The sequence below is a fragment of the Nanorana parkeri genome, unplaced genomic scaffold, assembly GCF_000935625.1.
Source record: "Nanorana parkeri isolate BGI_ZX_2015 unplaced genomic scaffold, ASM93562v1 scaffold490, whole genome shotgun sequence".
Lineage (NCBI taxonomy): Eukaryota > Metazoa > Chordata > Amphibia > Anura > Dicroglossidae > Nanorana > Nanorana parkeri.
The window spans coordinates 877,888-891,168 of record NW_017306758.1 but is presented as its reverse complement, the minus strand read 5'-3'; the positions used below and the strand labels follow the sequence as shown (position 1 = coordinate 891,168).

The following is a 13,281-nucleotide window of genomic DNA, read 5'->3' as shown; positions in this document are numbered from 1 at the left end:
GCGGGTAAGGGACATCAACTCCATCCCATCTCCCACTCAGACTTAAAATCAATGCTACCCACTCACCAGAATCCATTAGTCAAATCAGTGTAACCACAGGACACTCCTCTCCAAAAACAAAGAAACTTACAAAGAGCTTCTTTCCTATTTCCTCCGTAAGTGTGTTTGATAGCTCACAAACGTTAAGAGAAACAGTGTATCCTTTTCCACAGCATACTCTTTCTTCTGCTCGATACTTTCACTAAATCAGCTGGCGATCTCCTTCACACTTCTCACATAGGTTGCTCGGAACCAGGATAATATTGCACCGATAAAAGACATATACTTCACATAGCATAAAATCTTTTTAACCCCTTCATGACTGAGGCCTTTTTTTCATTTTTTGCACCCATGTTATATTCCACATTTTAGGCCTGAAAATTACTTAAAACCCCCCAACATTATATATTTTCTGAATGCCAAGACCCTATAGAATAAAATGGTGGTAGTTGCAAATTTTTATGTTGCGCAATATTAGCGCAACTCCTTATTAAACCCCAATATTTAGTGAAAAATTTAATTAAATGCCCCAAAACACAACAAAATACCCATTTTTTTAATGAAATATAAAAGATGAGGTTACAACGAGTAAAACGATACCCAACATGCCCAGGTTACAAATTGCGTGCATCCGTAAAACGGCGAAAAACCCCAGTACCCCAAAAAGTCCATAGACGCTTTAAAAGCCCCCACAGGTCATCAATTTAGAGATACCCCAAAATACTGGCCCTAGAATTATTGCTCTCACTCACCCAACATTTGTAGCACGTTCATCGTTTTCATACGTAGGCGCACCTGACGTGTGTTTACGTGGCGACGCGCGGGGGCGGGGGACTTTAAAAAATTTTTTATTAGATTTATTTTATTTAAATTTAAACTTTTTTCTTTTTTTTTTAACTTCAATTCCCCAACGATAAAACCAAAAAGCTTCAATGGGGATCCACAATGGAAGGAAGATAGCAGCAACGTGTGCGCTCGTCCCCTTTTGTTTTGATTTATGTTGTGTTGACACGGCTGAAATCACACATTAATATGATTGATATCTATAGGTAATGTGGATGCTACCTAGAGTCTCTTCAGCTTCTCCTCCAACTTCTACTCCAGCTACTGCCTTTGCTACTGATCTTTCTGAACTGATGCAATTGGGTCTACTCCGAATTCCTTTGACCCCCGAGAAGTGGTGTTGCTGGCAGCTCAACCTCTGTCTTTACTGTGGTGGGGCGGGCCACTATGTGTGAGCCTGCCCTAACAAAGCCAGTATTTGTCATCTCTTCTGCAGCTACTCCTGATTATTTTGCCATTAGTTGGACCACTCCTATTGCTCTCCCCTTTTCTCTAGAGCCTCCAAAGTCAAGCTATCCTTGACTCAGGAGCATGTAGCTGCTTCATTGACTGTAATTTTGAGAATCAGTACCATATTCCTCTACAAGTCATGAAGACTCCCTATTCATCTTGTCCTGTAACACACAAACCTTACCAATTACTGTTTTACTTTGAGTCTGGCCATTCTGAACTGCTTTGATGTAATTGCTACCTCTATTTCCTATAATTCTGCCGCAAGTAGACCGGAATACAGGCAAGGTGATGTTCCAGTCCATCTATTGTTTACAGAACTGTTTTTGCCCTACTACCTTTGTGCCATCAGTGTCCCTCAGTCAACCTAAAGACAGTCCAGATCTGCATCAAGCTATCCCAGCAATTTATCATGATTACCTGGATGTGTTTGACAAGCGGAAAGCCGGCATACTTCCACCTCACAGGCCTTATGATTGTCACATTGACCTGTTACCAGGGGCAGAAATACCTTTTGGGCAAATTTTTCCATTATCTGAACCTGAGCTGGGGGCCTTGAAGGAATGTATGGATGAGAACTATGGGGATAAGTGTTTTTCCCCATAGTTCTCTTTAGGGTCACGGGAGGACATGTACTGACCACCTCCTGTGACCCAAAGCTCCGTATATAGCGGGTTATTGCAAGCGATATACTGTCGAGATCCACCCAGCTGCATGAGTGACAGCTTGCTCTGCTTATCTAGAGGCAGAGTCAGCTGTGTCAGCCCCCTCCCCCGTCCGTTCCTCCACTCAGCACTGGAGGATCGTGAGCGGGGATTCCCTGTGGGGACTGACCGGTCACCACTCACTGCAGGGAGACGATCGGCAAGAGAGCAGATCGGTGCATGTTTCTGCTCACTTCCTGATCAATAGAGCCGACCTGTGACAGCTTATTTGTCACAGGTCAGCTCTAACTATGAGGATGAGTGGAAATCACTCACCTCTTAGTTCTCCTTTTTTAAGGGTTTTATTCGCCCCTCCACTTCACCTGCCAGGGCTGGAATATTCTTTGTTGAAAAGAAAGACCAGTCACTTCGGCCTTGAATCAGATTACCATAAAAAAACGTTATCCACTTCCTCTGGTTCCAGAATTTTTTCAGAGACTTCGCTCAGCTACTATAATCACCAAGCTAGACCTCCGAGGGTGCCATGCTGTTCTCCGCTGGGAGCAGAGATCTCGCTGCCTGATCAGCAGCTACATGATCGGTCAGTTCTCGGTATGAGAGCTGGCATGGGACAACTGCAGTGTACCACACCGGCTTTAAGCAACGGGGAGAATATGCTTTACTCTCCCAGCACAACTTTAAATAAATTAGGTAGGATAATGTCAGGGGAGGATATATGCAGCATTCTGCATCAGCAAACACAATCTTATGGTGTGTATTTGCCATTTCTAGGCCCCGGATTTACAGATTCAAGAGACACTTGGACAAGAGGGATATGGGAACTATTAGTGACATGTATACACACATACTGGTTAAACTGGATGGACCTGTGTCTTTTTTCAATCTGGCTGCTGTACTGTCATCACTGCTCCCTCTCATGTCATATACCTTTTTAGAAATCCCTAGAGAGCAGCTGTAAAAATGGACGTTTCCTCATTTTATTTTCCTTACTATTTTTTTCCCTATTAGCTAACATTATGAGGTTTTGTTTTTTCTTGCTGATGTCAGCTATTTCTAGTAGATGGAATAGCTGAGGAACGTTTAAAGAAATATAACAAATATGTTCCCTTATTTTATATTTTTAGCATAAAATATTCAGCAACCAGACAATACCTTTTACCACGTTCCACACCAAAGCAACTAGGATTATGTGGTTCTATATTAGTAGATTGTGCTGTGTCCTGATATTTTTCAGCATGTGTCTTAATGGAGTACTTGAATGCATTTTTAAGATGGGTTATAACTAGTAGGAAAGTGCGTTTCTTGAAGAAAGAGCAGATCTTTTTTGTGCGGAGTGATAATGATTGAAAGCCACATGCCGTTTGACTGGCCAGTTAAGGCCTTGGGCATTATGCATTGCTATGCGTATGTCAGCTTTAAGGGAAGACATGAAATCTAGGGAAGTGTATAGAACTGGTCATGTCACCAAGTGGGTACTCCCCACCCAGCAGATATCGACCGAGGGCCCGAGTCACCGCTCCCAGGAGGCTCCCACGGGAATGCATCATGGGGTGGCTAGGCGTCCAGCTTTTCACCGACCGGGAGAGAGTAAGGAGGGAACACAGAGGGCACCTAATTGAGGTACAATTCGAGAGCTACCCAGTACGGGCAGCACACTTGGCACGAACAGGGGGAATCCCCGATGGTCGAGACAAGTGAGGGCGAACGACCACCACCGGCAGCCTAACCCCGTCCCGGCAATAGAATATTGTGAAATGTAGAATGAGCGGCTAATACCTCCCATAAGTCGTATATCAAAAAGAAAATGCACAGAGCATTGTAGCTGAGAAATTATGTTGTCCAGTCGGCCAGGTCCGCCCGAACGGGAGAAACCCCAGCAGGTGCAGGGCCTTAGGAGAGTGGAAGGCAACTGTGAGGGCGTAACCAGTAAACATTTTGGAAGGTCCATTGTAGAATGTTGGTAGGCACACTCCCGCCAAAAAAAAGGAAGAACAGGAACTATAATAGATCCTGAAGCAGGACATTGGCAGTCCTCAATGAGGGACTTGTAGGTATCAATTGAGGTATAGCAGAGATTCCAACGCCCACAGGCTCTCATGTCGGGGCTGTAAGAGCTGAAGAGTGTTGATGTGGACGATCCCAGAGTGGTGATGATGGAATAGTTGGGACTCCTCTGCTCGTAGAGACTTGCAGTAAATTCTTGCCCAGCTGCAGGGGATCCATCGCGATGAGGCCCATTTGTAGGAGCAGTGTCACACGTGCCGCTGCCATGTTGGATTCCCGTGTCTCAGGCCGGAGCATCTTCGGCTGTTTCTTGGAGCTTTTGGGTCTCCCCCCGGCCATCAAGGTGGACACTGAGGCTCGGGGATGTTGTGCCTAGCGGAGGTGAGGTGGAGTGGAGCGGCCGAGGGCCGGGATCGGGGTGACATGGCTGCCGTGGGGTGGAGCTCACACGCTAGGCGGCCATCTTAGTGGCGCCCACGCATGCGCCCCTTGATTTCTGTTCTTTGATGAAGGCGCTATTTGATACATGACCGCTTACCGCATAACCAATATACTATTGGGGATGTGGGGAATGTGGCATGCTTTTCAACATATGGTGGCAGTGCCCTAAGGCTCAAAACCTTTAGAGCAGGGATCTCAAACTCATTTCACGCAAGGGCCACTGGACAAATTTTGTTCTCCCATGGGGCCCCTTGCCAAATTTCATAATTAAAAATAAAATGTAATTATATATGGTACCAGGGTTAATGTCTGCGTGTGTTTATATTGGCAGTATGTGTTTGCGATGGTTTCTATTTATGCAATGTCAGTATATTTTTGTGATGCTTTGTGTTTCCTGTCAGGATTTCTGTGAATTATGTTGGTATGTGTTGTGACGGACCCCGGTACTCAGGATGAGTATGTCCGCCTCTGTAACCTTCCTTGCTCAGGAGATATTGCACCCCGGTGATCTTTAGCACCCAGTCACTAGCTGGAACCAAGTGTAGGGTGAAACAAACTCTCTTATTGAGCAACTGTGCAACCATTTCTACACAAAGTGATCAGATAAGATTATAATCCCATCACATATACCGTGCCCTCTCCACACATTCTGACTGCACAACCCCGCAGGGGTCTAGCTGCTAAAGAGCTCCATAGCAGGAGTCTGGCCAGATGCAGGAGAATGTCATTGTCCTGAGCTCCTTGGACTACAAAGGGTGCACACATAACCCATAAACAGATGAGCATGTCGTCACGTGTGTGTGTGTGTCTCACGTGCCTTGCTGTGAGCCGGAAGTGATGAGGAAGGCCTTCCCTTGCAGCTCTTGTCTGAGCCCCACTGGAGATGGAACAGTAGTTGTACAGACAGAGGGATACAAGTGCCTGTGGCTGGTATGAGTGTTTGACACACTGGATACGCTGATGTTGACAGCAGGATGTCAGAGGTAGCTGGTGGCAGATCAGACGACACTGGTGTGAGGAGCTGAAGTGTAGTCAGGAACAAGCGGAAGAGCCGCTCTGCTCAGTAACGGTTTGTTGGGGGCGTGCGTGCCCGGCGGGGGGCGTGCCTGGCGGAGGGGCGGGAGGGAGCTGCGGCTAGCACTATCTTCAGGGATTTCTGTAATATGAGATCTACCACCGAACTAGGTCTTATTTTGGGGGGAGGTCTTATATTACAGAAACCCCTGAAGATAGTGCTAGGTCTTATTTTCGGGGTAGGTCTTACTTTCGGGGAAACACGGTATGTGATATGATTACATTTAGTGATTTGTGTTCTATCTCTGGACGCATCGATCGTGCATCCAGGGAAAGTGATTGTTTTCTAACTACATGTAACCATATTACATGTTGTTGTGTGCTGGCATTTACAGGCTGCGGCTATTGCCCCGATCATTAATTTGAACGAGTGATGGTTGTCGCTTGTAAACACCAGATTTCCTGCTGCAGGAAAACGCAAGCTCCTGACGCATGAATCCCTAATTTTGTTTGTTTGAATATCTCCTCTTTTGAACCACCTGTAAGTAAGCTGATTGTGTTTTAACCCTTAAAAAAAAAATCTAAATATTTTTTCGTCCTTCAAGGTTTGCCGTCTACGTGGAATACCACCCCTGATCAGTCTCCTGGAAGATTCAAGGGCTTCTGTCAGGCTTGCAGCATGTGGTGCACTAAAGAATCTCTCATATGGCCCTGCACGGGAGAACAAAATGGCTGTAAAGAATTGTGATGGCGTGCCAGCTTTGGCGAGACTCCTGCGCAGGAGAGGAGATGGGCAAGAAGGGAGGGAGATGGCTGAGTGTGTAACTGGTGAGCCAGAGATTTTATACAGGTTTAAGAGTAGGCTAGCGTTTGCTAATTTCCTATAATTACTGGATAAAGGAAAATTTATTTTAAAAATGCACGTGTCTTTCTTCGTATGTGTCTGTTAATTATATATTATTGGTAAATATTCACTAGGCACTCTTTGGAATTTGTCTTCTCTGGATTCTATCAAAATGGAGCTTGTGGATCAAGCCTTGTACACTTTGACCCAGGAGATCCTGGTCACCTATTCTGGATGGCAAAAAGAAGGTGTATTGGCAAATGCAGAGAATGGGAAATCCCAGCATATTGAATGGGAACCAGCTCTAATTAATACAACAGGTTGTTTGAGGTAAGCATGCAGAGATAATTTGTGCTTTAAATTTTTTTTTAAGTGACACTGTCTCCACAGTGTCTAGAATTAAAGATCTTAGTCTGTAAGAGCCCGTTCACACCAGTTGCAGTGCGTTCCGGCCCGATTCTGGCCAGAATGCAATGCCTCGCATTGTGGTCGGCTCACTTTTTAGTGGGGTGGGAGGGGGTGTGACGGGCCATTTGAAATGAATGGCACCGTAGCCACGTCTTCCGGCTGCAGTGCAATTGCCCGCATGGGATCGCAAGGCACATTGTGCCTGCGGTCCGGTCCAGTGTGGTGCGATCAAAATGCTGCAAGCACTATTTTGATCGGACCGCAGGCACAATGTGGTGCACACGGGTGATCGCATTGTGGCCGGTGGACGTCGCTATGGTGCCATTCATTTCAATGGCCAGTCACGCCCCCTCCTGCCCTACAAAAAAGTGAGCCGGCCGCGATGCAGTGCGTTCCGGCCAGATTCGGACTGAAACACACTGCATATGGTGTGAAAGTACCCTTAAAGAAGATACTCTATATTGTGCTTGCATTTCTAGCAGCACATGTGTTAAAACTCTGACGTTGCTCATAACTAGTTGCGACAGGTGTCCGAAACTTTGAGGGGTGACAAATACCTGCTCCTCCTGCCATGCTCTGTGGCCTCTGACCAGCTCACAGGTTCTGTTGTAGGAGCCAGTGAGTGAAACCATAGTGTGCATAGGAGTGGGTATTTACACACCCAAAAGTTTCCATCAGCCAGGGATCAGAAACGTTGTAGCTTTGTACCACACAAGCTGCCAAAAAGGTAAATATAAAGCATTTTCTTTTACTGATTGTTTATATTTTATTTTCAACCCTGTAGTGTCAGGGTACATTTTAAAGCTAATTGTACTTGTACTTGTATAACCTTTTTAAAGTAAAGCATCTTAACAATAAACCTTCTCATTCTAGAAATATCTCATCTGAACGATCTGAAGCACGCAGGAAAATGAGAGAGTGTGAGGGGCTGGTGGACTCTGTAGTTCACATATTGAGGTCAGAGGTTGGTCATGGACACGTTAACAGCAAGGTACAGATTAATGCTCTTCTCAATTAGAAGTGAATTCCAGTTCTATGTAAATCCAATTTTAAAAATTGTCGTTTTTCTAGTCACTCTACTGCTTTCTATAGAGGTGGACAATTTAACACTTTTGCTGCTGCCGACTTATGCCATATGTCGGCAGTAGAAGGGCCCTGTAAGCAGACTCTGTTTAGATATGTTAAGCTGACTGTTTTACACTCCGTGACGAAAACGCGAAATTATTTAATCCACACGGATTCGCTTATTTTCGGCTATTTTATAGCCGCTAATGTGCGGAATCCGCTGTATTATCGCGCTTACACTATTTTGGGGGCCGCACAGTTTCTGCAATGGTATGAACAATGCATATTAAAGTACATTTGTTTTCTGTTTAGAGCGGTACCGGGTGTATTTGTATAGCCGAATATGCGCGGACCACCGCTCCAGTGTGTATGGAGCCTCACTGGAGACAGGGAGTAATATTGTCCAAAGTGAAGTGAGCCCCCACCCCACTTTTTCTCATAATTGGTCATAATACGACTGGTGGGTGAGTCCTTGATTGATTAGCAGTGTTCATGGGTCAGTTCACCACCTTTATTAAGTAGCCACAGATGGCACAAGCATAGAACTGTCTCTGTGGAGTTTAAACATGATGTTAAAATTTGACTTACCGTTTGATTTAAACAATAGATGGGACACAGCCTACAGCGGCATTCCTGTATCGGTTTATTTCAGACTCTTCTGATGGGGCTAGATCTTTATTGCCCCTTCCTACCTCCTGTATGTTCCTATTGGTCAGTGAATTTGCCCAACATAGTGATAGGCCAATTGAATTTTTGGGGGTTACTCAATTGTCTGTATTTAATACCTGCATCAGTTTATTCCCTTTCCCTGTTGTCCTCTGTATTTACCAGTGGCCTCTTGATTGCTTATTTGAGTGTCCCTTTTACTGTTGCCATAGCTACTACTAACTAACCCTATGTAAACAAACTGCAAAAGCAGCTGGGAGTTTGTTTACATTTCTAAAGTGTGCAGCTGGCTTTCTTAGAGACGTTCTTCAGGCTGGGGAAAAATGGCTCCTGCAGCAAAGGCGTTAACGTTCTTAGAGTTACTGAGTTCTAGTGACTAAGTATTTATTTATGATTTTGCTTAGTCATTTTGTTTCAAGACAGATGGCTCCAACTCCCTTTTGCTCTGCTTCCTTTAACTTCCTCTTGAGTATAAGAGCACAAGGCAGGCTCCAGTAGTTGTCCCTCTACTAGCTTTGAGGAGAGCAGGGGAGTGGCTTGCCTGTGTGTTTGTGTCTTCTTCAGGACTTTAAGAATAAAAAATGTTCAAAGAGGTGAATATTTGGGAAAGCACTGTAAGAAATGTTTGTTTTGTCATTGTGTTTTCTGTTTCATTTACCCTTTAGCTTGTGGAGAACGCTGTGTGCCTGCTTAGGAATCTCTGTTACCACATTCATCGTGAGATCCCACAGGCTGAAAAATATCAGGAAACCCCACAATCCACTAATACAGAACCACAAAATCCTAGTTGCTTTGGTGTGCGACGTGGTAAAGGTATTGTCTAGTTGCTGAATATTTTATGCTGTTAAATAAAAAAATAAGGGAACATGTTTGTTATATTCCTTTAAACGTTCCTCAGCTGTTCATCTACTAGAAATAGCTGACATCAGCGAGAAAAAAATACATGACTTTAGCTAATAGGGAAAAAAAAGTAGTGAGGAAAATGAAATGTGGGAATGTCCATTTTATACTAGTTTTTACAGCTGCTAAAGGGATTTCTGAAGGCATATGACATGAAGATGGGAGCAGTAATGAGGACAGTACAGCAGCCTCTCGGCAGAGAGACTGCTGAGCTAAACTGTGGCAACTGAAAAGCGTAGTGGGGTTCTGAACAAGGATGATGCTCACTCCTGTGATGCTGGGGTCAAGTGTCCAATTGCTTGTTCACCCTGAAAAGACACATGAGCTTTAATAGCATCCTAGTCTTAGTCCATAGAGTTCAGTATTGAGTTGGCCCACCCTTTGCTGCTATAACAGCTTCAACTCTTCTGGGAAGGCTGTCAACAATGTTTAGGAGTGTGGTCTATGGGAATGTTTGGCCATTCTTCCAGAATTTTGTGAGGTCAGGTACTGATGTTGGACGGGAAGGCCTGGCTCGCAGTCTCCGCTCTAATTCATCCCAAAAGTGTTCTGTCGGGTTGAGGTCAGGACTCTGTGCAGGCCAGTCAAGTTCTTCCACCCAAAACTCGCTCATTTATGTCTTTATGGACCTTGCTTTGAACACTGGTGCACATTCATGTTGGAACAGGAAAGGGCAATCCCAAAACTGTTCCCACAAAGTTGGGAGCATGAAATTGTCCAAAATGTCTTTGTATGCTGATGCCTTTAAGAGTTCCTTTCACTGAAACTAAGGGGCCAAGCCCATCCCCTGAAAAACAACCCCACACCGTAATCCTCCCTCTACAAAACTTTACACTTGGCACAATGCAGGCAGACAAGTACCGGTCTCTTGGCAACGGCCAAACCTAGACACATCCATCAGATTGCCAGATAGAGAAGCGTGGTTCGTCACTCCAGAAAACAAGTCTCCACTTCTTTAGAGTCCAGTGGCGGCGGTCTTTACACCACTGCATCCGACGCTTACACTTGATGTAAGGCTTGCATGCAGTTGCTCAGCCATGGAAACCCATTCTATGAATCTCTCTACGCACTGTTGTGCCAATCTGAATGCCACACGAAGTTTGGAGGTCTGTAGCTATTGACTCTGCAGACAGTTGGCGACTTCTTCTCACTGTGCGCTTCAGCATGTGCTGACCCTGCTCTGTCATTTTTCGTGGCTGAGTTGCTTTTGTTCCCAATTGCTTCCACTTTGTTATAATACCACTAACAGTTGAATGTGGAATATTTAGTAGCAAGGAAATTTCACGGATGGACTTATTGCACAGGTGGCAACCTATCATGGTACCAGGTACTTGATTGTATACACGTGTGTCCATGGAGGTGATTGGAACACCTGAATCCAATGATTTGGAAGGGTGTCGCAATACGTTTGGCAATATAGTATATCTGAGCCACATACAGGTGCCTGGCCCCCTTTGGAGTGCACATTTTTAAAACTTTTTGTAAGCAGGACAGGATGCTGACATACAAAGAGAAATAGTGAAAAGATCTCTGTATCTACTGATCATCTGACATTCCATTTTCATTTTAACTGAAAGTAGCCTCTGTTTTACAAAATGTTCACAATGCTCTGTATTCCAGATTTGTGATGGTGTTTTGTTTTTTTTTTTGCTTTTTCTTTATCCCCGCTGCCTTAGCTTTCCTAGCAATTTTAACTTTGGGACGTTTGACTTCACTATGGCAGATTTAATGTAACTTGTATATCTAGTCAAGTGTTCTTTTCAGTAGTCTTCTTATGGCTAACCCGATTGTTTCTTAGGAAAAAAGACTCCTGAAGAGGCACCCGACAGTGTGGATTTTCCAAAGAGAACAGTTCCCGCAAAAGGTAACTAGTTTAAAGAACAGTGAGGTTAATTTCTCAAAACTGGAGCAGTTGCCCAAGGCAACCAATCCGCTTCTATATTTTAATTTTCAAAGCTTAACTGAAGAAACTAAAACGATAAGCTGATAGAATCTGGAGCAGTTGTTCATAGTAATCAATCTGCTCTAGTTTTGATAAATTCTGCCAAGTATGTTTAATGGTTTTTCAGAGGTTGGATATTTTTATTTAGCCCTTTTGCATATTTGCTTAATGCGTTTTCAATTAAAATCAGTGGTAATGCATCAATATGCATGTCAACACATGCTTTGACACCTGTCATGAATGCAAAGTGTATTGCAGGGTGTTAACGTGATACAATTGCATTTGTGATTTGTTTGTAAACCCTTGTTTTTATATATAGTTTGTGAGAGGTTTATTCGGTATCATTTTTTTCAACCTTTTTAATGATTCATGTGACTAGATGCATATGTATGTATAGTCTTGTGGTCTCAGACCATGAATTATGCAGCTGATTACAGGTGATGGAACAGTGGCAAACAAATCTGTAAGGACAGCCCTGTAGAACTCCTTCCACTCTCAACAAGCCTGTTTCTTGGCAAGTAATGAGGAGTGAATCCGTACAGTAGAAACGGTCGCACGTCTTCGTTCACACTGCTCGATTCTCGTACGATCGCGGGAGTTCCCGCAATTCTCGTACGAGAATCGAGCAGTGTATGGGCACCTATAGAAACAATGACTGTGAAGCAATGACCGCAACATATTAATTCTGGACCTGTTTTAAATTTGAAGCCTCTTTTGTTTAATTTGGTTGGCCCGGGTTCCACTAGGATGTCTGCGCAGCCCACCTTCTGTTGACTATACTCTGCATGTGCGCACCATTTTTTTTTTTTTCTTTCACTCAATGCATGCCGACCAGATTTTCCTCCACTTCCTGCGGTCAGTAAAGATCACACAGTGGTCCTAGGACATACTGGGCCCCTCTGCCTAAAGTGACTGGTCACAGAAGGCACACCCTTCCTACCTCAACAAACATGGTGGGATCATAGGCACAAGGGGATTGGGTCTGGGCTGGCCCAATCTGCCCACTCAGTTAACAGAGCTGATTTGATTACTTCAACTGCTGCCTTTTGGGTGCTCCCTCCTCCCCTCCCCTGCTATTCAGGGAGAACATTTTCAGCTGTCTGAATGTATGGTTTGGCCCTATTAGAGGTCTCAGCCCAAAGGGGCATCATATGGGCCCTTGTCATCCTCTCAGGCAGAGTCTGTCTCTGATTTCCCTCTGACTTATCCCTCTCTTTCATGAAGAGAAGGATGAGGATGATTCCCTTTTCGATTCAGGGGATGGGGGCCCACTCCACAGAAATACCTGTAAAACTGAAGGATACCACTGTATCCTTATTGACACCGTTCATACGTGCTTGCCTTAGAGCAGTCTGCGTCAGCCTGACCAAAGGTCGCTAGCCTAGGTTCCCTGAAAATGCAAAGACCATACCTGTGCACTCGCTTTTACAGCCTGTGTTGCACTGGGTGTCAGGGTGTCAGACCTCACCCTGAAAACATTTTTGTCCCTCCTAAAAGTGTTGCACAGCAATACCTAACTGAGAAGGATTTGCTGAATAAATGGGTGGTTCCAGCCATTTCATGCCTTTTTACAAAACCTTGATGGTCTCTGTTGAGAATGTCCCTGTGTTCATGGACCCAGTAGACAAAAGATTGGAGGCCCTTCCTAAGGCCCTGTTCTCCATTGCACGTTCTGCTATGATGCCTGCTTTTGAAATCTTGGCTGTATGGTCTAAGGACATACCTAGCGTCCCCAGATGTGTTGTGACACATCTCCCTGTTCAACAACTGGAACTCTGGCCACGGCCCTTTTCTGTGTTGACAAATTAACTTCTTTGTGGTAAATATTAGGGCTGTGGAAATGAAAGATTCATTTCTCGATTAATCGTTAAACTTTTTGATCGATTAAAATTATTTTGATCGCTAATGAAAACACATTTACCTCTCCGCTGGCTTCCGGGAGTCCCGTCGGCTAACGAAGGGAAGGGGGGAGGAGTCCGGTGACGTCTATGTCCGTGACG

General features: G+C 44.6%; 1 protein-coding gene across 4 annotated transcripts in view; it reads left to right on the top strand.

Moving 5' to 3' along the window:
- LOC108790642 (catenin delta-1-like) overlaps positions 1-13,281 on the top strand; it is a 131,346-nt gene that overhangs the window by 45,575 nt on the left and 72,490 nt on the right. For all 4 annotated transcript variants that reach the window (XM_018560952.1, XM_018560950.1, XM_018560949.1 and 1 more), the window contains 5 exons: positions 6,062-6,284; positions 6,435-6,630; positions 7,582-7,699; positions 9,105-9,252; positions 11,138-11,203. In XM_018560952.1, coding sequence (XP_018416454.1) covers positions 6,062-6,284; positions 6,435-6,630; positions 7,582-7,699; positions 9,105-9,252; positions 11,138-11,203 — 751 coding nt within the window. The remainder of the gene's footprint in view (positions 1-6,061; positions 6,285-6,434; positions 6,631-7,581; positions 7,700-9,104; positions 9,253-11,137; positions 11,204-13,281) is intronic.